This window comes from Phodopus roborovskii, unplaced genomic scaffold (assembly GCF_943737965.1).
Source record: "Phodopus roborovskii unplaced genomic scaffold, PHOROB, whole genome shotgun sequence".
Taxonomy (NCBI): Eukaryota; Metazoa; Chordata; class Mammalia; order Rodentia; family Cricetidae; genus Phodopus; species Phodopus roborovskii.
The window spans coordinates 101,887-129,194 of record NW_026125227.1 but is presented as its reverse complement, the minus strand read 5'-3'; the positions used below and the strand labels follow the sequence as shown (position 1 = coordinate 129,194).

At 39.5% G+C, this 27,308-nt stretch overlaps 1 protein-coding gene across 1 annotated transcript in view; it reads left to right on the top strand.

Annotated features, from left to right (window-relative positions):
• Positions 1 to 2,939: 2,939 nt before the first annotated feature.
• LOC127227087 (USP6 N-terminal-like protein) overlaps positions 2,940 to 27,308 on the top strand; it is a gene marked incomplete at its 3' end in the record, with an annotated part of 112,350 nt that continues 87,981 nt past the window's right edge. Inside the window, 2 exon segments of the mRNA XM_051191362.1 lie at positions 2,940 to 3,002; positions 15,631 to 15,722. Of these exon segments, the coding sequence (XP_051047319.1) occupies positions 15,719 to 15,722 (4 nt within the window).

Below are 27,308 nucleotides of genomic sequence, written 5' to 3'. Positions count from 1 at the left end.
GATAAACTATATGCAGTAAAAATAATGGCATAGCAAGCCGGGATGGTGTCACACTCCCTTGGTCCTCCCAGCACTTGAGAGGAGGATATTCTGTGAGCTCAAGAGTGGAATTTCCTAGGACAGCCAGGGCTACACAGGGAAACCCTGACTCAAAAACATAATAATGGCAGTACACCTGAGAGGCTGGTGGGAGGGAAGCTGAAGTATGGCAGGATGGAAGGTCAGCAGACACAAAGTCTTCCAGAGCTACGCATAATGACACATCTAAAAAATTCCAGACTCATTCAGACTCATTACAGATTTTCTGGCAGACCATGATAACTGTCTTACTGATTAGGAACAGGATGGCTGTGAGCACAAAGCAGATAATGACAACTTCGGTAGTTGAAAACTAAGTCATCCTTAAATTTTTTTGAGTCACAGATCTGTTTGAGTATGTGAGGGAAGTAGAAATTCTCTTGTATGGCAAGGGTCCATTGATTCACCTTTGTGTTCTTTCCTTCTAATGTTCTTTCCTTTACTCTCCCTTCTTCTCTTTTCATTCTTTCCATATTTATTCAGAGGGAACTGACTCTGGCCAGAGAGCAACTAGACCAAAGATTAGAATAGGACAGGCACGCATGTTCCTTAGATAGGAGGACTCCCCCAAACTCTTGGAACACTATTCGTAAGACCATCCCAGATCATTGTAACAAACTCTATGCAGCTTCTTATAACTTTATTATTCCACCCATAGAATCTTCAGTTGGTATCCCTCTGCCATCTATCTTTTTCTCTTTGAACTTGAAGGGCAATTTAAAAATTTATTTTTTTTATTTTAAAGGAACATAACACAAACCATGTGGATGTGGCTTTTTCTAATGGCATTTGGTCTATGGGTGTTGACTGGTCTGTTTTATTTACTATTTATTTATTTTCACCATGGTGAATCACATACAGTGGTAGATAGTACTGACTTTCTAGTCAGCATAAAGATTCCCTTAGGGAATTTCAGAAATGACTGCAGGAGGAATCCTGCTAGGTCCCTAGAGCCTTCATCTCACCTCTTGCTTAGTGAGCTGTTTGCTCTTTTCATCCCTGAAGCTAAGTGGACCATATATCCATGGATTCCACATTCATACTGTCAGTTTACACAGGAGGCGGTAGGAACTAACTCCATTTCATCCATATTTTTGAAGATGAAAGTAAAAGCTGGGTTTTTTTTTTTAATTTCCCCATGTTCTATATTTTCATGTTCTCACCACAAATTGTACTCTTGACGCTAGTTATTATGGTATCTTGTGGGGAAATTTAGCATTACCTTTTTTCTTTGCACTTAGTATAAATATTGTCATTAGTATAAACATAACTATGGTAAAAATGAATACAAATGTCAATCTCTTTCTCCATCATGTGAAATGAAAAGATAGTTCTAAATGTTTTCATTTGGAGATACAAACTATTTATTCCTCTTTTTAGTTTACTTTTTTTGGTATTTTATTGACTGTAGGCTGTTCCCCTTCTTCCCCCCCCCCAGCTGAAGGACATCTTGGTATGGAGCACATTAGAGAGACCATAATCATGGAGTGAATATAATCTAAATATACATTTTAGAGCAGGAGATGGTAAACTACTACCCCAAGGCTCACATGTTCCTATTTATATAAGTTTTCAGTGAAATGCAGCCACCCTTATTATTGAATATATTTCTAAAATATTTATAATCTACATATCCAGAATGTTAAGTGTGAAGTTGAGCCAACAGTGGCCGGACAATTAAGTTCAGGAATACAGTATTATTACACTAATATATACCAAAAATATGACATTTCTACTTCAGTTTGTGGATAAAGCTAGTGACCAAGGGTGTTACTCCAAGTCATTGGTGTTTTTGTATTTGCAGTGACATTTCTGAATGAGTACTCTTGAACCTCTGTGGGGTTCCCCAAAGTTCTTAAAACAGAAGGTCATTTAATTCACTGAGAATCTTTTTGGAGGACTGCTGCAATCTGCAGGGTACAATGTGTGTTTAAAGACATGGAGGTGGTGGGTCTTTCACAACGGAGAGGCTTTAGTGATTTTGCTAATTTGGGAATCTTATACCTTTTGGAGAAATATTGGAGTGCTGAAACATTTATTATGTCTTTCCAACTTCTGACCTGATTTTCTATTTAACCAGTTGTGCCATTTTGCCCATACCTGAATAAACAAACAACGACAACAACAAACTACCAAAAGTAGGATCTGTGAGCCTGGTTTTTACGCAGACCCCAAAGAATACATTCTTACTATCTTATTGTCTTTAAACAGGGATGCAGCTCGAAGTTCACTGCGTGCACCCCTGGATTCCACTCACAGGCCCCGCCCACCTCCCCCAGGACTTAAGGTTAATATGACAACATTTAAGAGACAGAAGGGCCTTAGAGACCTAATCTCTTCACAGGTGTTAAAAATCTGCATGCAGAGGAAGGGACTGCCACTCAGCCTGTGGTTCCTTCCCTTTGGTCCTTAATTGCACACAGCATGCAGTCATGACATCAGGTTTCACCAGCTAGGAAAGAGAGAGTAACAGCAGTGCAGAGTTGCCAGCTTTAGTAATTCCAGTTCCTGGAAACAAGCACAGAAGCCTTTTCGTTACTTGCACACCCAAACTTTTGTAGCTTCCATTGAATAAATCATTTAACTGTCAGCAAATTATAGTGTTGGGAATAGTTTACATCATCTCTTTTTCACAGAAGCTTTTAATGGAAGACCGTGGAGATTAAGACGCCTGACAACGTCCTGGACACAAAAAGAAAGCTGACCTAGAGAAAGATGGGGCAGAGATGAACACTGAACACGTCTTTAGGCAGCAGAAGGCTCACCACGGTAGCCTACTTAAAAGTTGTGCCGATCTGAACACTTGACATCAATGCCTGAAAATTGACTGTGTGACCTTGTGTTAGTAACAGCGCCACTTTATTGACAGATCATCATGGTGCATACAGCAAGCATTCGCTTGTGCAGGGAACTTCGTGAGGCAGGTACGATTACCACCCCACTTCACCGGTGCAGACCCTGAGTTGAAGAGAAAACCGAGTGCAGTGGGCAAGGTTGGGCCCCATATGCAGAAATCACCCCCTGCTCTGTTGCCTGCTCCCAGGTGTCAGACACCGCAGTGGTTCAAGGCCGTCTGTGCTTCTGGAGCAAACCCTGGGCGCTGTCCGGCCCACGGTCCTCGCTTCCTGCGGAGGGGCTGGGGGGGGGGACGGGGGCGGCGGGGGCTCGGCCTTGCCTGCAGCCCGGCGGGGAGCGCCCCCGGCGGGAGTGCGGGAGCAGCGCACGTGCCGCCGGGAAGGCAGGGGCAGCCTGCCCGCGCCAAGATAGCGGCGGCCGCCGCGGCCGTCAGCGGCGACTGTTGGCGGCCGGTGAAGCGGGCGGGGCGGCGGCGCGGAGGCGGGGTCCCGGGCGAGCCGCCTGGGGAAGGCGGGGGGCCGTTTCCATAGCGGCGGCGGCAGGAGGTGTCGCGCCGGGGAACTTCCTGGTTCCCGGGCTCGGCTTTGCCGGGAGCCTCCTGGAAGGAAACAATGGGGCGGAGGGCATTGCGGTAGCCGCCGCCACCGCGCCGGACCCGCTCGGCCTTCCGCGACTGGCCGCCGCCGGGACCGCCCTGAGGTAACTTCCTTTTCTCCGTGTCGCTGCTAGAGGGGCTGGAGGGGTCGAGGGCGAGGGGCCCGAATGGAATTGCCCCGGGCAGCCGGACGCCGCCATTCCGGCCCGGGGCAGAGGGCACGCGGCGGCGGTGCGGCCTGGACCGAGCGGGCTCACCCAGAGCCCGCGCGCAGTGTGGCGCGCGCCGGGGTCCGCGGTGTGATTGGCAGGCGGGCGGGCGCGGGCCCGGGGCCGGGAAACGTCCAGCGCAGCGTGCAGACCCCCGGAGAGGCCAACCCTTTGGCCGCCATCCTCCTCCACCCTGGTGCAAGTTTCGGTCCCTGGGGGAGACGTGTCTCCCTCACAAGTTTCAGTTGCCGTCCTGCGGGAGCGCGAGTGGGGCAGGACCCAGGCAAACTTCGTTCTCTGAAAAAACGATTGCCTGGATGCCGCAAGAACTTTGTTTGGAGCAGCCTCGGGGAGGATGGGCGTGAGGGAGGGATCTGGAAAGCCTGGAAATCTGTGCACCCTTGCGAAGTTTTACAGGATACCTCGGAGCTCGCAGGTGTTTTAATGCCCGCAAACGACAAATCTGACTCCATGGTGGGACGTTCATACAAGTTGAGCATTGGATATCTCTGGGCTCTATTTAGCCACCCCTTGTTTAATCAACAAATATTTATTTTATTTTAAAGGTTTGCTGACATCACATTTTCGAATAAAGTGTGCGTTAGTAGATTCTCCTCATTCATTTCATAGAAAATTTTAGATGACTTTAATATGCTTTGTGCCATATGGATTGGAAAGACTCGGTGAATCGGGCCAATACCCAGTCTTTAAGAATAATGTGACATGAATGCAAGTAGTAAGGACAGTGTCCTAAATATTCTTGCTGGAAGAAATTCAATCGTGGATCAGGTTTTTTTCCCTCTTTTCCTTCCTTCCTTGTACGTATCATTTATCCACCTATCTATTTGTCTGTCTGTCTGTCTATCTACTATCTATGAGACAGTTAATATTTCATAGTTTAGAAAAGTTTTTCAGGACGTTTGAGATCACCTCTGGCCAGTTCTTTCCCATCTTGAATCTCTGCAAAGTTTTTGTCGGGGGTGTTGAAGGGGGCACTAGTGGAGTTTAAATTTTTTTCCTTTAAGTTATCTTAGTAATCAATAAACTGGCACAGGGTGAACAGTGTCTCATTCCTTCACTCCCTAAGACCCCATAATTAATAAAATATCTTCTAGTTTCTACACATAATTTTATAAGAGAAATTGTAAGCATGGCACCCTTCACTCCTTAAGGTGGATGATTGGTCCTAGTTTGGTACTCCTCCACAGGTCATTAAGCTATACGTCGAAAAGGAAAAGGGAAATTATACTGATAACAGTGTAAATTAACTTTGGAAGGAAATACACAGTCCTAATTGCAAGGATAGGGTCCCTAGTTAAAGAATCAGTGAGTTCTCACTTAGAACTATTTGAGAAGCATCATCCTTTGCCAAACTTTCATCAGAGTTTGGGTCCTGAGCCTTGGTGCTGGCTGCTACTTACCCTTCCTTCAACTCAACTGTATAGCTCTGGGTTGTGCTTGGTTCTGCTGAGTATAATCCATTACAGCCTCCCCTTTAAAATATTAAGATTTATTATTTTATGTGTATGAGCGTTTTGCCCGCATTCGAGTGTGGAACACCATATGTACGCCTGTTGCTGTCAGGGGGGACAGAAGAGGGGTGTCAGAACCCCTGGATCTGGAGTTGTGATTATGAGCCATCCTGGATGCTGAGAGTCAAACCTGGATCCTCTGGAAGATCAGCAAGTGTTCCTAACAACTGAGCAGTCTCTCCTGTCCTGCATCCCTCCCTGAGCAGTGTTTTGTTAGGCAGGCAACCCTCAGTGAGGACAGCTGGTCTGGTTAAACAAGTCAGTAAGTAGAAGGCTTGGTGTTGGGTGTAAATTGACTGATCATCTTCAAGCATTGTACAGGAACCAGCAGATCCAGTCTGGGTCTCCAGTGCCAGGCAGATGGCACTGGTCTATCTTTGCCATCTTCAAATTATTGTGATAGTTTGTAGCCATAAAGATGGTTGAAGAAAGCCAGTGAGTTCAACCTGTAGCCAATAGAGAACAAAATTATTGAAAAGTAAAGGAATGTTAAGCCGGCAGTGGTGGCACACGCCTGGCCAATCTCAGCACTCCCAGCACTCGGGAGGCAGAGGCAGGCAGACTCTGTGAGTCCTCCGAGGCCAGCCTGGTCTACAGATCTACCAGAGAAAACCCTGTCTTGGGGGGGGGGAAACCCCACAAAACGAAACAAAAAGTTAAGGAATGTTAAGGAAGTTTTAGGAAGTCAGCCAAAAAAAGTTAGAATACCAAAACTAAGAATTGCTACTTCAGATAGAATGAGACATTTTCTGGATTTTGAGTTTAATTCTACCTTAACCATCCTTGTTTTGTAACTAGTGCAATTCAGACTAATTATCATAGACTCACAGTTTGTCCCTTCAGTGTAATTTGTGAAAAGCATTTTTCCATCTGTAAAATGTGATCTAATTATATATTAGAGAATTATTTTCCCCTCTAAAAAGGTTTGTACCTATGTTTACAGTCAACATAAGAATTGCAATTTGAAGAGCGTCTGACCTGTAGCACACTTCCATGTATACAGGGATTAGAGGGTGTGGGCATTGGAGTCACAGGGACGATTCTCCACTGGCTAGTGTTATTTACAGGTTTTACCATCTCATGACTTAGTTTAAAAAAAAAAAATTCCTCTGTAACATTAGGATATTTTGAGGGTGAGGAGGGAGTGTACATAGTAACTGAGCTGGGTTGGGTGTCCAGTGAGCCCAGGCATCCTCCTGTCTCCCTACTCCCCATAGTTTATGCTTGGGTTTAGTTTACTTCCAAGTTGTTCTTTCTTTGGGATTTGAGTATTTCTAAGTTCTTAGTTGAAATCAGGGGATGGTTCACTTGATATTTCTCATACTGTGACACTTTGCCTTCTCTAGTGCAGTGTAAAATCTCAGGCACTTGTTTTGATCAGGGCAGCAGTTTCCCTGGGATAAAGAAGCCCAAGGGTGCTATGCTCTCCATTTTGGATCCTTAATCTCTTTCTGGACTGTGTTTGCTCTCTCCTCTAGTATCTTGTCAGTTCTTGGATATATCCTTTTAAAAAAAGTATATAGTGTGCATACTACAGTGTGTATTACTAGTCTTAAATGCATGTCATGAAGATTTTTAATAATGTAATTAACTGTAATTTAACTCAGTTCAATCTGTAGAGTATTTCATGTGCCCCCAGAGGTTTATTACAATTGTTTCCAATCAGTATCCTCTTTCTGCCTTGTATCTAGCTAGGTCTTAATTTTCTATCACCATGGGTTAGTCTTGCCTCTTTTAGTTTTTTTTTTATAGACATAATGTCATACAACAGATACTGTGTTGTATTTGGTTTCTTTCATTCACATTGTATCGTGTAAGTGAGTTTCATTTATGTTGTTATATGTAGCTGTTTCCTTTTATTGTCCAGTATTTGTTTTAGTTACTCTGGCTACCTAAAAAATTGTTCAGGGGTGTAGATTGAAACAGTGGGGTTATTTGCTTTCTCCACACATCTGCAATTTGGGCAGTGCTTATGTCTGTTTCCCTCAGTTTCAGGTCAGGTTGCTTGAAGGCCAGGCCTAGTATTGTATGAAAGATTGCTTCTCTGTCTGAGAGTTGGTGATAATGACACTTAGATGCAGCCTAGCAGTATGGCTTGAGGTTGCTCACATGAGCTGTGTGGCTGGATTCCAAGAAAAAGGGAGAGGATTAGAGAGCTTGGGGGTTGAGGCACACAGAAGCTATATTGTCTTTGACACTTAGACTTGGCACTTCTCAACTATTAATGCCCATTGTGCATTAATTACTACTTGAGGCAGTTGTAAAATGCCCGTCTTGTAAAGGGACCCGTTTCTTGACTGGGAGAGACAAGATTCTAAAAAAAATCATGCAGGATCATATTGCAGTAACTATTATCAGATTGCCACATTGGTGGCCTAATCCATGACTACTTATTAGTTTATCCATTCTACTTTTAATAGGCAATTAGGTTGTCCTCAGTTACTGGGTGCTATAATAGAGCTGCTGTGAACATTTTTACTTGTGTAGTTTGTTGGATATATGGACTTCTTCCTTTTGGCTTTCCCTAGGAATGGAACTGTTGACCAATAGGTAGACATACAGTTAGTTAGCTTTAGTAGTCATTTAGCAAACATTTGTTTATATTCTTGGTATTTCTCAGTATCTTAAAACTACACATAGTGTATATTGTTTGGCCAGTTCTTTGTCTTCTAGGGAGATAGATGGTCTGGATATAACATTTATGGAAATGCAGTTCCCTTCTTTTTCTTCTTTCTTTTTTTGTGCATGTGTTTGTGTGTATGGTGTGCATACCTGTATGTGTGCCTAGTGTCGTGTATAGGCACACCCAGTGTAGGCAGACATGTGAAGACCCACGGCTGATATTAGGAGACTTGTATCACTTTTTTTTACCTTACTCCCCTTTACCTTACTCCCGGAGACAGTGTCTCAACTGAAGCAGGGGTTTATGCTATTCCTGCTAGTGTCAGCTCACACACCATGCTCAGGAATTCCTTGCCATGCCGACCTAGCAGTTACATGGGTTCTGGAGACCCTGCATTCATCTTCTCTCTTGCCTGACAAAAGCACTGTTTTCTTAGCCCTGAGTGATCTCCCAGTCCATGAAACTTTCTTTCATATGTAACACAGAGCTAGATGCTTAGTTATTGGAAAGTAGGGATTATGTAGAAGGGTGTGATTGGGGAGTACTAGGGCAGTTTTCAAAACATCATTTTATGGAATGTACTCAAAGATTATGTACATTAATTGATGGAGAGAGTGTTTTAACTTTTTTTTTTTTTTTTTTTTTTTGAAATTCATTTTTAAAGACATTGAACAATGTCCCCTTAACAATGTATATCACATTTTGTTGATAGTCAGTGCTTTAGTATCAGTTTGAATCCTAAGCTCATTTCCCAGGATTACTTGGGGGTTTATTTTCCTGACTAGTAACAAAAAATCTTCTCGCAAGGTTAATCGTCATCATTGAGGATTGCCAAAAGAACACTATCTGGACTCTCAAACTTTGGGTTACATTTGACCACATTGTCATTTTAACAGTCAGTTTGACTTTTCCCCCCTCAGGGGTCAATTGAATTTGCCCCCTACCCCTCTTTAATGGAACATTTTAGACTGCTTTGTTTTGGTTCATACCTCATTTACTGTGATAGTTGATTTGTTGATCCCGCTTATGCTGAGGAAATTAGAATCTTTCCCAGCTTCTCATTTAATTAGGATTAGTTTAAAAGTCATAAATAACACAAGTTACAAATAGGACTTCAATATTATGTTTCAACTTTCTTATTTTATGAGACCAAAAATGTACCAGGACTATTAATGCATGCATCAACTCTATATTTAGTTTACTGGGGCATCTTCCACACTGGATCCCATTATACCTCTGGGTGCTAGTCAGCCTGGAAAACTTAGCTCTGGCTTTGCACACACAGGCCCAGGGAGGCCAAGTGAACTTCTTTTGCAGTGGTTTCCTTGAGCGGCTTATAGACCCTCATCTTGCTGACTTCCATTCTCATCCACACTACCCTACAGATCTGTGTGTTTGCATCCTTTGCCTTGTTAGTTTTCTTATTTTTACTTAATCCTTTGCCTTGTAAGTTTTCTTATTTTTACTTAATACAGTGCCTAGAATACACCAAAGCCCTTGACTTACAGTTTCTGTTGGTACTTTCCTTCTGAATTTATTGTGTTTTAGGATGGCTGGAATCAAATTTGTCTTTTGCTTCCTAAACTAGTTGGGTAGTTTTTATATATTGTCGCGTTGAGTTAATATTTATAAAAGAACAGGTAAGTGTATTATGGTGGTTAGAATCTAACTGCTCATGAATTCCTTGGATATAAGTCTTAGGATTATGTTTACTTTAAAATCTATTCTATCATGGTGTCTGCTTTAGTGCTCATTATATGGCAACCTGGAATTTTAGTGGACATTTTGAATGCTATCAGGCTTCTGAAAAGATAATTGTGTTCTTCATTTTGGCTTTTATTTGTGGAGCTTAGCCACTATATATAGTTCTGATATAATGGCATATCTAGTGTATATGGCAAATATAACATTATAAACTGCCCTTGAAAGCTCCTGCCTCTCTGTACCTGTTAGAAGTAAGGAAGATTTAGAAATGGCACTTGCTTTCTGAAATGCTTCTTTGGACCAGTGTAAACAAAGCCACTAAAATTTGATAAGCCTGCCTGGAAACCTAACTTAAATTCTAAAGGAGGAAAGGAAATTTGACCTTATCCTTATCTTATGCATCATTAGCATACCCATGTAAACAAACTGCTGAAACCAACCTGTTCATTCTTAGGCCCATCTCATTCTTTGATCTTGTTAGTGGGAAGCATTTTGTTGACTTAGTGAACAGAATAAACCTCTTTTCACTGTAGCAGTGACAGATTCACTGGACTTTTCTCTTGCTGGGAAAAGATTATAGGCTGTGGGAATTCAGCATTGTGTTTTATAGGTACACGTTGCTCTAGAGTATTGTTTATGGAAAGTCCAAGAATTATGTAATCACAAGGGTGAGATATGTCTCAGTTAATAATGACTGTAGTATTTACTGGAGTTATTTCTCCATCTAGAATAAGAAGTCATTACCTGGGTGGAGGTCTGCCCTGGCGTACATACTACTAGAACTAATGAACTGTCCCTGAATTAAGAAAGGAAGGTACTAGAATTATTAAAATATAAGCTTTGCAAGGGGTAGTATTTTGTTCATAGATTTGTTGGCTGGGCCTAGAATCATACCTGGCTCCTGGGAGTTGCTTAGGAAGGGTTTATCGAATGCCTAATAAATTTATATGTTGTCTTTTTTTTTTTTTTAAATTATAAAATCGCTTCATTCATTCATTCATTCATTCATTTTTTTGAGACAGTGTTTTATGTAGCCTTGCTTGCCCTGGAACTTTCTTTTGTGGAACAGGCTGGCCTCATGTTCGTAGAGTTCTTTATGTGTCTGCCTCCCTGAGTGCTAGGTTAAAGGTATATGCCACCATGCCAGCTTATATCATGTGTTTTAAATTAAAAAACTGAACAGTAGTCGTAAGTATTGGCTTGAGTTGGATGAAGCTTACTTTCTGATATTCCTTTCTTGATGATTCTGTGATGAAGGTGTGTGAAGGCCATTGCAATGTTTATTCATTTCTTGTCCTTAAATTTCTGGACAGTTTTAATGGACATGAGAGACTATTGATGATGAATTAACTAGTCAGCTATTTATTATTGGAATTTAAGTTTAAAATTTTGTGATATTATAATTAATGCTTGGATGAAGGAAATTTTCTTAAGTATTTTGTGGGACGGGGGAAAGAGATGACTTTTCAACAAATAGTAATTTAGAAAAATGAGCTACATAGTAATACTACAGTACTACACAGCTGTGAAGGTGACGGGAGGCACTGCACTGGTTAGACAGCACAAATGATGCAGCTCTTTGGGTAGCCAGCTGTTCTGCACATGGCTAGTGTCTAACCAGATCTTTCCACATAAACAACACACCCCACAAACACCCACCTTGTAGTTTGTAGTAGAGCCGCCCCTCACTTGGATTTTTGTCTTTTACTCCTAAGGAATGAGTGAGTCACTACAACTGCTTCTCTCTCTTAATTGCTGTTTAGAAATTATAACTGCATTTAACACCTTATACATATAGCTACATGTTTATGTATTTAGATTTCCTGTGCCTTTGGAATGTTTTTGATTTTTTTATATTAGAATACTGTCAAATGTTAGATTCATAAAAGACATTACATATTGCATAAAGACTAACACAGTGACATCCATTCAGTTCCCTCTCTCAATTTAAGTGATGCTACCAGTCTGCTCCTGAATGACCTATCCCAGCCCACTGCTGGCTTGAGGAACCATCAGCCTCAATTCCCTTACTTCTCTTTATAGTTATTATGTATGCAGATACCTCTAAATAATGCATTGTTAACTTTATGTATTATGTAACATTATACAAATGATTTCATGGATCCTTCATATCACTGTGTATATACTTTTACAATATAGTAGACATGGCTATATATCAGTAATACTTCTGAGATTCTTTGTTTTTGGTTGTTATGCATACTTTTATTCATTTCACTGTTTCATAATGCTAAATGAAACAGATTATGTAATTAATTCTTCTGTAGAAATTTTGTATTTTGTTTCTTTTGCTGTTATAAGCAGTATTGTGCTAAGTTGCCCTTCTCCTTCTTTCTCTCTTATAGTCAGGAAAATTGTTAGGAAATTTTTCTTTTTTTCTGGTATGATGCTAGGGATTGTATGTGCCAGGCAAGTGCTCTGCTACTGAGCTTTGCCCCAGCTCCACGATCTTTTCTGATTACATCCTAACTCAAACATGGCATAGTTATAGCCACATCTCTCTATTTTAGTCAGTATTTGCCAATTCTACATTTTTAATGCCTTAATTTCCAGCTTCTATATGCTTTACTTATTTAGATTTGTTTCCTATGATAAGTATGTGCCTAGATTTTTGGATAGAGTATTTTTAATTTGAAAATTCAGTGTTTTATTTTTGTTTTTTGCTTTTTTGTTATTGTTGTTGTCCTCTGTGCTGCTCCCCTTCCTCCCTCCCAATCAGGGTTTCTCTGTGTAGTCCTGGCTGTCCTGGAACTGGGTCTGTAGACCAGGCTGGGCTTGAACTCAAGAAGATCCATCTGCCTCTGCCTCCTGAGTGCTGGGATTAACAGCATACATCATCACCACCTCCCAGTTTAGTTAATTTGTTTTTAAAGTCAATGTCTTAAGATTTATTTTATTTTTACTTACATGTATGTGTGTGGATCTGTGTGTTTGCATATATGTGTACATGTGAGTGCAGATCTGGAGTTACAGGAATTTGTGAACCACCTGGCGTGGGTTCTGGGAGTCAAACCTGGGTCTTCTGCAGAAAGAGTCCTTGCTCTGTCATGCCGAGATTTCTCTCTTGCTCCTAAACTCAGGATCTTTATTCTCTGGCTTAGTCATCTATGGCTGTAATAATGTAGTTAACACAAAATTTCAGTGGCTGTCAGCAGGCAGCCATAGATCTGCAACCTTGGCTGAGTTTAGCTGGGTTTGGTCATAAGCTGTGAGCTGTCCACAGTTATGTGTCATTTTGGGGCCAGCAGCCTCCTTGGGTGAACATTTCTCATGCTGTGCTGTCCAAGAGAATGTAGGCAAACTTGGTGCTGCTGTACAGCTTCCAGGTAGGTGTACTCGGTTCTGCCCCTTTCCAGGAAGGCATATTGCTACACCTCCCAAGGCCAGTATGTCAAAAGTAAGATAAATGCTGGCTTTTGCAGAAAAGCTACAAAATGCTTAGTGTGTGAAATTGGGTATTTTGAGACATTACTCTTCTCTAGGGAAGGGTAACTAGGTGAGTAGAAAGGACCCTGAATGTTTTATCTTGCTACTGCTTCAGAGCCACTTGTTTGACAGACTACTACTGTGAAAGTAGGTGGGGGTGGGGGCTGGGGAGCAGATCTCTCTTTTGAAGCTGTGATAAAGAACCTTGACTATGTGACCTCACTGGGTCATTCATAAGCTTTGGAGCCTGTCCTGGAACTCTCCCTGTAGACCACATTTCTAAGAGTTGCTCCGTGGGTCTGTCCATTAAATTCTAATACATGCTTTGTATGTTTGTAAACTGTAAAACTGTGCATTTGTTACCTCATATGGGTTTGTAGGCATCCAGTGTTTATAAGTTTTATTATCCTGACTTTAAAAACATCATTTTTAATTATGTGTAGGTGTATATGTTTGCTTGTGGGTATGTGCAACATGAGTGCAGGTAGCTGAGAAGGCCAGACAGAGGCCTTGCGGCTTTGCATATCCCTTGTAGCTGGAGTTACAGATAGCTGCGAGCCATCTGATGTGGGTCATGGTAACCGAACTCGGTTCCTCAGGAAGAGCAGTAATTTTTCTTAACTGCTGAGGCCCTGTCCTAATGTTTTAAAGATAATATTTTTAGAGCTGAGAAAATTCTTTGTGTCTTAAATACTAGAATTAAGGATTTATTCAGCTTCTTATGGTATGACAGGAAGAGGGCATTATATCCTATAGGATACTTTGATACTACCATTTAGAAAACTTAACATTAAAAATGTCTATAAACAAGCTCCGGGCCAAGAGTAGTTGCTCCAAGTGTTAATGCATGTGAACTCTTGGGGCCTCTGAGACATGTTTTTGTGACATTTGGTTGCCTTTCCTTGTTGTCATTCAGCATGTTCTGCCTCTTAGTTTCCAAGGAAGGAAATCAAATCCAATTAATGTAATGAGAAACTTTGAAAGTGTACCTGAATCTAATGTAGGATTCTATGCGATTGTAGACTTGCCACGGCACTCATTTCTTTGGGATAACTTGGTTATCTGGGAATGATAATCACTGGCTAATGCACAGATGAAGGAGAAAGCCTGTGGGCTGGGGTCAGGTGACAGGATGGCAGAACTATGATTATATACTGCTGCTAACTACAGTGTAGGCAGCATGTGGTACATGCACATGCTGATGCAATTTCTACATTGTGTAAATGTGTGCTGCTTACACATCTTACATAATCTGAGTACAGCATATGGATATAGCAAACAGAATCTTTAAAAGGGTGACCCTAACTTTGATTCAAAGCCAAGGGGCTACAGTTTTGTTGTTTTCTTGAGTGAGTTAGAAAATCAGGTGTCACTTTTATGATTGCAGTAAGTAGTAGTTTACTGGTTAAAAAAGGAAGTTATGCAAGTTTGCATTTTGTATTGAATTGCAAAGCTGTAAAGTTATGTATTATATCTAAGAGCATTTATGCATCCATGTTTTTGTTTAAATATACCACTATGCCTTATCTAAAAATGTGCTAATCAATTGAGGAAGATGTTATAATGCAAATCTTAGTCAAGGGTCAAGTGCGTTTTAGTATTGATACCCACACTATATAAATATAAAGCAATGCTTTATATTACACTTGAGTGAAGAGAACTAAAGTCTAAAGATTTCAATTTATTTAGCAAATGTATGTATATATACATATATACATAATATACATTTATACACAGACACACACACACACACATATATATACACACATATGCTTAGAACTCCTTGAAAGGATATGTGCTACACATACCTAAATAAATGTGAACTCATATTATGTTTATACTGAGGAAATGGGCATCATTAGAGAAAGTTTGTAGCACTAATGCTTGTGGTCATTATTTGAGGCTTATATAAATACTTTGTATGCAATCAAAATAGACTTAGCAGGCATGATATGTTTTATTTACCCTAGGCAGGGCTCTCTTCTTTTCCTTGATTTTTATTAGCTGGGAACGGGGAAGGAATAATTGTAGTACTGAAGACTGAAGATGACAAGTTTCTGTATGGTAGTTGTCTTCTACATACTAAGCTCCGTATGGCAGTTGCCTTCTACATACTAAACTTCTGTATGGCAATTGCCTTTTACATACTAAGCTCCTGTTTGATAGTTGTCTTCTATGTACTAAGCTTCTGCATGGTAGTTGCCTTTTTTAAAAAAATAATTTATTTTAACTATTTTATATGTGTTGGTGTGAAGGTGTCAGATTTTCTGGAACTGGAGTTATAGGAAGTTGTGAGCTGCCATGTGAGTGCTGGAAATTGAACCTGGGTCCTCTGGAAGAGCAGCTAGTGCCCTTAACTGCTAAGCCATCTCTTCAGCCCTGGTAGTTGCCTTTTTGAAGGTACTTGTTTTAGAAAGAGGGACCTGTGAATTGGATGGTGATTAGTAGTAATCTTTTATATTTAAAAGAGAACGACTAGAAGTTCTATGGGTAATAGAAAAAGCTGAATTAAAGTTATTTTCATTTCCTTGTAGAAAACTTTAACCATTGACCTTTAGAAAATCTGATTTCTTTTTTCTCTGTTTCCAGAACAGGATATGTATTCCTCTGAGAAATCCTGGACAGTAGATTTTGGTCTAATACTGGATTGGGACAACACACACAGACTTTTCCAGTCATGAGTAAGTGCCCTGTTTGGTTCAATTTCTGCTGCCTCAGGAGCTTTTATATTGTTTGCTTAACAAGAGAAGAAACATGTTACTAGTATGCACTTCCTGAGAGAAGGATTTTATTCTCCTCAGTGCTGTGACCTGTCTCTTAGGCACGAGAGACAACTTTTGATGTTTGGTTTACACTAAGCGGTTAAATATGATGAGGGCACCTTGCCCTACCTTATTAGCTGACAAATTCTAACACTTCAGAGCTATTGACTTTCTGTTTTCTACTGGGAAGTGATTCTAAAAGTATGAGAGGAAATATTGGAGCTGACCATAACTAGGAGAGGCTTTATTGTGTAAAATTTCATCCTAGGGCAACATGGGTTAATGTATTTATGAAAACCACAAAAATCTATCAGTACTTTTAATGTAGCAAGAAAACAAGGATATCTTAGAAGATTTGAAAAAAAATTATCTTCTCAGTTTTAAGGGGACAGTATATGTCATATTTTCTGTTCACTTCTGCCTGTAAGCAGAACTGGGTTTTATTGTTATTAACTGCTTACTTTTAGAGTGGGAAGAAAGAATAGGGTCTTAAATGGCTGTTGGAAGTATAGACTTTCTGAATATGAAAACTCTGGGATAGTGTGAGCATTTCCTTATTAGAATGTTAGTTTACATTTTTTGTGTATTGTTTACATTGGTTGTATTTACCTTAATATGAATTAAGGCAGCTTTCTTCGTTTTTTTAAAGTTTATTTTTATAGTGAAATATTTGAGTCTTTCTAAAAAAGATCCTTGCAGAAAGTCACCTTTGGTTTTTAAAACATCTCCTGTGCCTTTTTTTTTTTTTTGTTTTGTTTGTTTTGTTTTGTTTTGTTTTGATTGGGGTACTTTGAACAAACAGGATCAGTTACTGGAGGTGTTCAGGTCCAGATGAGGGAGAGGCTCCGTGTGCTAACTCAGTTCCATGCATGAACTTTTGTATGAGGTTATATCATAGAAACCCAGCTCCAGTGAAGATGGTCATGAGTTCATGGAAATTAGGATGGAAGTTGCAAGATTTTTTAACTTAAAATTCCTTTGAAAATTAACTAAACTTCTCTTTTTAGTTTTAGAGTTTTATAGCATCATCGTTACATGAGTTTCTGAGGACAGGCAACTTGTATTTTCATTTTCTGATCTCACTGTTTTGTATTTACGTACTAAATAAATATTACAGATACTTGTGTTTTTAGTGTGTGGTAGCTCTTCTGTGTATTAATATTTTTAGATGAAATTTGAGGAGTTCTTTCAAGAAGACTGTGTGTGTAGAGGGTGGTAGCTGGAACTGTATGAGAAAGTAATGTTGACTCACTCCACAGAGGTGCACTGAGTGGTCCAATAGTCTAGCATAGAGATAGATGGGAATGGACATTGGGAAAGAAAGGAGGAGAGGAAGACAGTCTCCTAATCCTTTATATAGGGCTTATGGTGTTAAATTTCAGTTATAGGAGTGACTAAAGATTCATTCTGGAGAAATTACTCAGAAACATACATGCTTTTAATGTAAATTTTAAAAGTTGGTTACCTAGTCAGTATTTGCTTTGGCTAACTTGTTCTTAGACTTTGGTTCTTTTCAAACTTTCTTTGGATCAGACTGGGTTACATTTCCTTTTCTTGACAATTTGATGATATTATGTAGAAAAAAGAAGTTGTTCTTGAATAGACCACCACAATAAAGGTAGTCTAAGGAGTGTTACGGTGGTCACATGCTGTGTTTTTTAGGGAGCTCTAAATCTCAGAAAGTGGGACTCGAATGTAACAGAAATTCTTATTTTGGAAAAAAATCCACTTGGCGTGTAGTTATAGTGATTTAACTACATTTGTCATTAAAATCTAGATGGGAATTTCTAAACCTAACGTGGGTGAGAATCATTGATTATTTTGTAATGATTTTCTTTAATATTTATGTAGGTATCAGAGGAAAGATTGGATATTTAGATGTGTGAGTAACTTTACCTGGAAGGTTCCTCAGCTCATGTCATGGAACACATAGGACATAGTAAGCTTTGAACAGCACATGAGATAAATGGATGAAGGTTGGAGACAACCCACCTTTATACTGCAGGCCTGGCCGTCATGTGTTCTCAGCAAGGGATGGTTTGTATCTACCTGCCCTGGCTTAGTCCTGAAATAGCAGTCAGGTTGCCTAAGCCCTTTGAACTTGCTTTGTTTTTAGCTCCCATTCTTGCCAATATGTATTCTAGCAAATTCTGAGTTGAATACTTGTGATGCTATTATGTTGTGAATTTCATTGTGGATTGTTGACTTAATTAGTTAACGAGAAGGTTTTGGTTTTTAGCACTTAAATTGTTACTGCTTTTTGTATTTGCATTTTGTAGTTTACATTTATTCAGTTTGTTTATTTTATCATGTAAAGCCAAAAATGAAATAAGGGAAGTGAGCAGTTTAGATTATTGATAGCTATTATAGCAAAGAAAGTCCCCCATGCATGGCAGTATTTAGTGATTTTATTGATGGGTATGTTTAAAACAAAGCAAAAAGCACAAAAGTAAAAGAAATTAAGTTATATTTAATTTTCTTTTTCAAAGCTTCATGTTTTCTCTATTTTTAAATTTTAACCTCTACTGTATTTTGTTTCACTTTATTCAGGAGAGCTTTCTTTGAAATTAATAATGTTTATTTTAAAGTTATTTGGCTGTCAGTTCTCTTCTCCTGACTGGGTCAATCACGAGTCTGTATCGAATATTGGTGTGTTTGATCCTGCCCTTTGGCCTACATAATGGGATGTGCTCTTTTTTTTTTTTTTGGGGGTGGTGGTGGTTCAAGACAGGGTTTCTCTGTGTAGCTTTGGAGTCTGTCCTGGAACTCGCTGTGTAGACCAATCTGGCCTCAACTCACAGAGATCCACCTTGTCTCTGCCTCCCAGGTGCTGGGATTAAAGGTGTGTCTCATCACTGTCTGGTGGGATGTGTTCTTTTTTTCTAAAGTCATTTTTTTTTTGCATTGGAAACATCTCTTATTTAGCTGAGGAAAAGAAATGGGCCTGATAGTTGGTGTAGTGTATTGATGGTTTTCTAGTATAGTTGGAACAGTTTGCTTTAATGTGTGTTTTAGTAGATAATGTTATAAATGGGGTAGATCACTGAGCCCCCTCAGTGATAGCTCAGGAATTCTGCTGCTCTTGGTTATAGAAAAATTGGCAGTAATAGATACTTCCCTAAATATTGGTTAACAATTCTGTCTAGAACAATAATCTACCTAAAAATAGAATAATTGCATACCTCAGAAATAGGCTGGGAAGTTAAAAGAAAATTTAAGTTGAATTGTATTTTAAATACTGGTGAATCTGTCCTATCACTGAGCAACATCTTCATTGTTGTTGCAATGATTCTTAATGTAAGGGATGACTTTGTAAATGTTTGGGGCTTTATAGATGGCAGTTAACGGCAGAGCAAAGTAGGGTGTCCTACAGCTTCCGTGGAGAATGTTGTCTCCTCCCCAAACTGACAGTGGTAAACCAAGGTGGTGGCAGTGATGAGTGTCAGCAAACACTGCTTCTCAGGAAGTGTGTGCTACTGGCTTCTGATTTAAGCACACTTCATTGTGTGACTCCGCCCACTGAACATGGAATGCACTTGGCTTTTAGTTAATTTATTTTCTTACTGTAGGAAAGTGAATAGCTCTTAATTTGATACTGTCATGGAGTAAATAGAGCCAAATGCAGTTTTATACAGAATATTCAGCTGTGACATTTCAAAGTTTTTAGGAGATAGATTTTTTTTTTTGTTTCTACTTTTGATACTTTTTTACCAAACTTAAAAGAAAAACTTATAAAAATAGTGCCCCAAATTCCCATAGACTTTTGATTAGGATTTACTAGTTGTTTATGTTCTCCTCTCTCAATCTTCATGTCCTTCTCTTTCCCTCTTCTCTCTTTCATACACTTCTATATGAAACATTTATTTATGATTGAAGTGTTTTTGATGGAATTCTGGTTTTCTTTGATTAAAAGTCATTTTGAGTTTTAGCATAAACATAAATTACTAAAGTAGTAGCTTTTCCAGCTTTTAGAATTACTTTATTAGTTAAAATTACAGGACATTTATGTATTATTTCTCCAAAGCTACATTATTTACCAGGTTGTATAGGTCTTCCAATAAGAAATTTTTTTAGACATACATTATATTACAAAATGTATACAAATTTGATACATGAATTAACTTCAGTAAATTTCCTTTTTTTAGAATACAGATTAATGACTTCTTTATAATTGCTTTAAGACCCTTCATCCTTTTTTATTATTCCTTTCTTGGTATTTTCGTATGTGCATTTTACATGTTTCAGTCAGACCACTCTGTACTCTTTCTCCTGCAACTCCTCCTTATATCCCACCACTTTTCTCTTCCAGCTTCATCTTCTCTCTCCTTTTAAACCCAGACTCCACTTAGTGCTGCTGCCTTTGTGTGCATGGTTAGCCTCTCAGGGGCTGCAGCCTCCCACCTTCAGCCAACTGCCGCTTGCCAGTAGCTTTTCAGATTCAGGTGGGACTTCATGAGCCCCTGTCTTGTCCATGCTGGGATTTTTGGTTGGTCTGATCTTGTACAGGTCTTGTGCATATAGTCACAGTCTCTGTGAGTTCATGTGTGCAATGGCACTGTCGAAGACCATCCATTCTTAAGGGGACTCTTAACATTTTATTGAGAGAACAGTTTCACAATGGCAGTCCTCTTGAAGTTCCCCAGAGTCCCAGGAGCCTGGGGTGGAACACATCTTATGCTGACTATCCTTGTTGGGTAGGGCAAATGGCTTGCTGTTTTTAATTTCCTGCCTACCGCTACCTACTCACCCGCCTGCCTCCAGCTTTATTTATTTGAAGGTATGTGGATTGGAGTAGACCATTTGTAAGCCTTGTACCACTGGTTATGATTAGGCTGGTGGGAGGACTTTTATTCAGTTATGCCTTAGAGGAGCCTTCCTGGCTATGCGCTGACATGCTTTGTAAGGAAACACAGTGTCAGGGCTGGGGGCCTACGTGTGTTTCTCCACACTTGTGTCCTTGGCCACCTCCAGAAGTTCATTGTTCCAGATGCAGCCACATGTTCCCTGGTTAATTTTATTGGTTCCCTTGGCATCAGATTTCAGAGGCATGTATATTTCAAATTAATACTCTATCTTTTATGAGAGTTTGATTTTTGTGGTTCTTTTCTTGAGTCTGTGATAAAAAATGATGTAACATTTAAAAAAGTTCACATGTCTTTTTTATTAACTTCTCTATAACTGGATTTCTTGTGAAAATATTATTTCTCACTTGTCAAAAGACAGTGGACAGCATATCTGAGGAAGTAGTATCTGTTATGTGGCCTAAAATAAGAAAGTTTATGATTGGCATCTAGCTTTTTTTTTTTTTTTTTATCTAGAAGCTGGACAGCTGTGTTATCACTTGCTTCATTTCATATAAGCAGACATTATTTTGTTAAGGGAACTTGTACCATCTATATGAATGAAGAATGTCTCGTTTTTAAGGATTATGAAGTTGGTTTCCTAGCCTCTGTTCATCTCCAAATTGATATAAAAATGGTATTTTATATTTTGATTTTACATATATATATGTGTGTGTGTGTGTGTGTGTGTGTGTGTGTGTGTGTATGGAGAGGGAGGACTGATGAGCAAAGGAGTCAAGACCATGCTGGGGTAACACACAGAAACAGCTGACATGAGCAAGGGGAAGCTCATGAATCCTAGACTGACAGCTTAGAAACCAGCATAGGACAGAACCAGGCTGCCTGAATGGGGTTGTCAGTTGGGAGGCCAGGACAGTCTATGGGACCTCTGGATGGTGGGTAGGATGGGAGTTGTTGGGGTCATGGGAGGATGTGAGGGAGAGGTAACTAGGATTGGTATAAAATAAGGTTGTTTTTAATTTAAATAAAAAAAAAAAAAAAAAAAATTGAGTCATGTTTGAATTTTTAGCATAAACTTTAAAGACGAGAATTAGGATTTTACTTAAATAAAGATTATACTTTTATTTTAGTGTCTATAGTGAGGGTCTATATTATATTGCTAGTGGGTTGGTCTTTAGACTACAGCTGAGAACAAGACCCATAAACTTGGCTTTTTAGAGCACAGAACTAGGAGGGAAGACCGATATTACACTAGAAGCTTGGGATTGTTAATAGAAACACAAGTGTCTGTAAGAGCAAGGGTGTGTGCTCAAGGAGGCAGGGAGGACCATGTGGGACTCTTACTCAGCTGCAGACCTGACAAAAGCTAGGAGAGAGAGCAGGTGTGAAGCCCTGCTATTAGACAGGACAAGATTAGGAAATATAGAAAAGTTCAGCTTTGGTAGAAGCTTTAGGTCACTGTTCCACTCGTGGTCTCACCTTGCACTTTTTTGTTTGTTTGGGCAGCCTAGAGCTTACCTATGTAGATCAGCCTAACCTCTAACCTGTTGAGATCCTCCTGTCTCTGCCTCCTGACTGCTGGAATTACAGTTGTGGATCACCATGCTGTCAGCCCATTCGTACTTTTTATTTTTAAGATGTATTTTATAATTTCCCTTATCTCTATAAAAATGTTCTATATGCATGTGCTCATGTGTATGGGTGCCCATGGAACAGGGTATTATGGCCTGGACCTGGAATTAAAGGCATTATGAGTTACCCAATATAGGTGTTGGAAACTAAATTATGGTCTTCTGGAAAAGCAGTGTTGTAGTCCTATTGCTGTGAAGAGTAATAGACCATGACCACAGTATCTTTTATGAAGAAAAGCATTTAACTGGTACTTGTTTATAGTTTCAGAGGTTTAGTCCATTGTTATTATAACAGGGAACATGTTAGCATACAGGCAGACATGGTACTGGAAAAGTAGCTGAGTGTTCTACCTTGGGATCTGCAGGCAGCAGGAAGAGCTAGACCCTGAGTTTGGAATGGGCATTTTGAAAGCTCACAGCTCATCCATAGTGACAGACTTCCTAGAAGACCATACATACTTCCTAATCCTTTCAAATAGAGCTACTCCCTGGGGACGAATTTCAAATCTAGGAGCCTATGGGAACCATTATCATTCAAATAACCACATGTAGAAAGCAAGTGCTTTTACCTTGGAACCATCTCTCCAGTCCCTGCCCTTCATTTTTAAAACATCTCATCAAAGGTAATTTATTTTCTTTATCTTCTTCAACTGCATCATTTAAGAGTATGACAGTAGTGCTAAAATATATATCAAGAGTGGGAAATGTCATTTGTAAGCCCATTGTGTTAAAGAAACCACTTCTGATATGCAAATAATCTGATACTGCTGGAAGTAGTATATAGTTTGTGTTACCTCATTCGTAGTGTTGCTTGTGAAGAATGCTGTAGGTTGTCTCCTTTCTTTGTTGATTTAATATGCCAGGGTGACTATAGATTTCATATTAGGGAAATGAGTATTAGAGACATTTTGTTGTATACTGTGTATATTCACACACTTCATGGAGTTTATGGAAGTAGTTGTTATAGTAACATACTGTGTGTGTGTGTGTGTGTGTGTGTGTGTGTGTGTGTGTGTGTGTGTGTATGAAGGCATGGGATCCCCTGGAGGTAGAGTTCCAGGTGCTGGTGAGTCCCGTGGGATGGCCACTGGGACCTGAATTCCTGTGCTCTGCAAGACTATGTGCACATTTAACCACTGAGCCATCACTTCAACCCCCACTGCCATTTTTAAGTGAATTAAAACACTTTGAGCATTTGAGATTTTAGATGCAGAAAAAGTTGTAAAGAAAAGTTTTATTTATATATATATATATATATTATAATTATCATGTTGTATTGCATGTCAAGTTTATTGAGATTGATTTTTGATTTTTTTTGGACAGAATAACATGTCTTTCCTCTAAAAATTCAATAGAATGGTAAAGAAACAAAGTATGTAAACTAATTTGTTATCTCAAAAGAGTGTTACTTAGAAATGGGTTTATAATTTGATTTTCAATAGTCTTTTTCTATTTGTGGATCATTTGTCATCTTGAGTATTTATAGATTATTTTTGTCACAAGAAATGTGGCCTTTCACATTCTTTTCCTTGGGGGGGTGGAAATGACAGTAGCTTAATTCTAAAGTGCATTTCCAGGAAAGTAAAAAAAAAAATATATATATATATATTATTTTGAAAATGGGTTAAAGAAAACAACCATCTGAACTCTTGCGAAGAATAAAAGATGCTGGGTTGTAATTCATAAGATGAAAAGAGTTTATATGTGGAGCACAAGTGCCAGCATCTTTGTCCATGTTTATTGTATAGAGATGTTGATGAAATGTTTAGAAAGAATATGTATAACACTACTACATTTTTGTAAAATCAGTAGCAAGGAGTACCTGGATCAGTTAGAAAGTTGTTAAATCATACTAATTTCTATATGGTGGTCTTGAGAAGTTGTTTCTTGTATTGGTCCTTGTTTCATTCTTGTTTGCCTGCACTGGAAAATGGAATTATTTTTACTAATGAGAAAACTCCCTTAAAGGTACATATTGACAAAAAGAAGATTAGTGAGACGTAAGAAGTTAGTGTATAATTCCTTAAGATTGTGTGCTATTCAGTTATTTACAGTATTGTTTGCTGTTTGTACAGAATTATTTTTTTAGTAGACTGATTTTCTTGAACTTCTTCATACTTAGGGTCAAACAAGATGCCCCAGTGAAAATTTGTTCTTGATTTTACTAAATGAATGAAACAATTCATAAGAGACCAGATCCAGTCTTGTTCTTTTTCTGTTTTGTTTTTCTTTTGATGAGTGAGAAGCTAAGGGAAGACTTCTTTCCTTTGTCTAGCTAATTTTCTTTTTACCTTTCACCATTAATCACTTCCTGATATTCATCCTTTCACCTGAAATGTTTTGGCCCAGTATTTTCATCTGGAAAAAGTAGGTGGATGAAGTCGGGTTGTCTGCTGGGGGCAGAGTAGATAGTGATTTCGTTTCTAGTCATTACATCTCTTCTTCTTGTCTCATTCTTGGGATTTGGATATGATAGTGAGAAGAAGGAAGTCAACATTTGGGCGTTACCAAAATGTTATTGGTTTGGGGGTGGGTGGAAATATGTAACAACTGTACAAATGTAGGAGGCGGTATCAGAATTTCTGGGTAACAGGTAAGAGTGCCTCTGTTGCAGAAAGCAGCAGCTCACAGTTTCGGCAGGTAGCAAAGGTAACTGTAGTATCTTTTTTGTTTTCCAAGCCCCACTAGACCTTTAACATATAGACAATTATTATTATTGTTGTTACTACTACCCATTTCCTGCCCCCAGCTCCTTACCATGTCTCCACCAACACACCTCTTCCCAACTTCATGTCTTTTTCTTCTTCTTTTAATCCAGTTAGTGCTGCCCTTATGTGCATGGGCAGAAGACCGTTCACGGAAGTGTGATATACCTATCAATGACCACATCCTCAAAGAATGATCTCCTTCTCCCAGCAGCTAGCAACTTCCAGTAGCTTTTCAATAAGGCATGGTGCCTAGAGATTTTCTAGCCATGTGTGCTGGGATTTTGGCTGGCTTGATCGTATACAAGTCTTGTGTAGATAAACCATAGCTAGTGTGAGTTCATGGGTGTGATAGTCAATGACATGTCCAGAAGACAGCATTTTATAGTACTCCTCCTTGTCCTTTACCTTTTAATACCTTTCTGCTTCCTCTTGTATGATGTTATGTAGGCTTTGGATGAGTGGGTGGGGCATAACACAAATACCCCATTTAGTGATGAACAATTCATTCTTGTATTCTCAGGACTTTGACCTATTATGTATCTCTCCACTGATAGCTGCCCATTACAGAATGAAGCTTCTTTGGCCAAGGTCGGTAAAGCCAACATCTGTGGATATAAACAAGTATCTAGAAGGTAATTTGACAGCATGGCCATTCAGCAAAATAACAATAGCAAGTTTTACTTAGGACCTTTGGCCTCCCAGCCATAAGCTTTTGACCAGGATTAAAGTACCAGGCATGAAATTTATTCCTGTGGAGCAGACCTCAAGTCCCTCCCCCCAACAAACAAACAAACAAACAAACAAATGAAAGAAAGAAAGAAAAAAGCTGTTAGTTACTCAGTGATAGTAGTGCCACTGTTGGACTAATGGGCACATCTTACCTGGGAGGTGAGTATTGCATCAGCATGTAGAGTCTCGTGCTGGCTAAGACTATGTATATTTATTTCTTTAAATTTTTTTTTTTAATTTTATGGTTGGGGGGTCACCATAAGAGGGAACTGTATTACAGGGTCACAACATTAGAAAGGTTGAAAATCCCAGCATTAAAAGTTCACTTTCTCAGCTGGACGGTGGTGGTCCAGCATGCCTTTAATCCCAGCTCTCAGGAGGCAGAGGCAGGTGGATGGATCTCTGTGAGTTCGGGGCTAGCCTGGTTTAAGGAGGGAGTTCCAGGACAGCCAAGGCTACACAGAAAAACCCTGTCTTAAAAAACAAAAACAAAAAAAAGTTCGCTCTCTTCTCTTTTTTTAAACTAAAAGTGTTTCTCTCTTTCAAGAAATAATAGTGAAATAATAAATTTTATTTACTATAAAAATATAGCAAAAAGAAGAATGTAAACAGTTCTATATAATGCTATTGTTTAGGAACCCTCCTCATGTTAAAATGGTCTCTTAGGATTTCTATTGCTGTGAAGAGGCAACATTTAATTGGGGCTGGCTTACAGTTCAGAGCTTTAGTAGTCCATTATTGTCATGATAGGAAGCTTGGTGGCTTGCAGGCAGACATGGTGCTGGAAAGATAGTTGAAAGTTCTACATCTGGATTGGCAGGCAGCAGGAAGAGAGAGTGACACTGGGTCTGGCTTGAGCATCTGAAACATGGAGGCCCACTCCTAGTGACATACTTCCTCCAACATGGCCACACCTTCAAAACTGTGCCACTTCCTAGGTGGGCTTTGGGGCTCATTTTTATTCAAACCACCCAAGGTAGTTATCTGAGGATTTGTTACAGCAGTGCAAAGTTAACACAACCTATATCCTTCAGCCATACCAAATTATGCTGAGGGAATAAAAGAATAAAAGCCATAACAAGGAGGGTCACAAGTTCAAGGCCAACCTAGGCTTTGTAGTGAAACCCCACCTCAAACAAAACAAAAACACACTCAGTGGGTCAAACAACAGATACTCATTTCCCCCAATTGCAGTGTCTGTTGTAGATCAGCTGAAGACTTTGGGTCACATCAGCATTGTTCTCAAGTAGGATCTTGCTGGGAAGTTGCTAGACCTGGTGACCCAGGTAGAGCAGGGAGAAAGTGAACTTTTGTTTTTTTTTTTTTTAAAGACAGGGTTTCTCTGTTACCCTTGGCTGTCTTGGAACTCCTTCTCTAGACCAGGCTAGCCCTGAACTCACAGAGATCCGCCTGCCTCTGCCTCCCAAGTGCTGGGGTTAAAGGCATGCTGGACCACCACCACCCAGCTGAGAAAGTGAACTTTTAATGCTGAGGTTTTCAACCTTTCTAATGTTGTGATACAGTTCCTCTTATGGTGACCTCCAACCATAAAATTATTTCTGTTCTAACTTGATAACCATTATTATGCTACTGTTGTGAATTATACTGTAAATATCTGTGCTTTCTGCTGGTCTT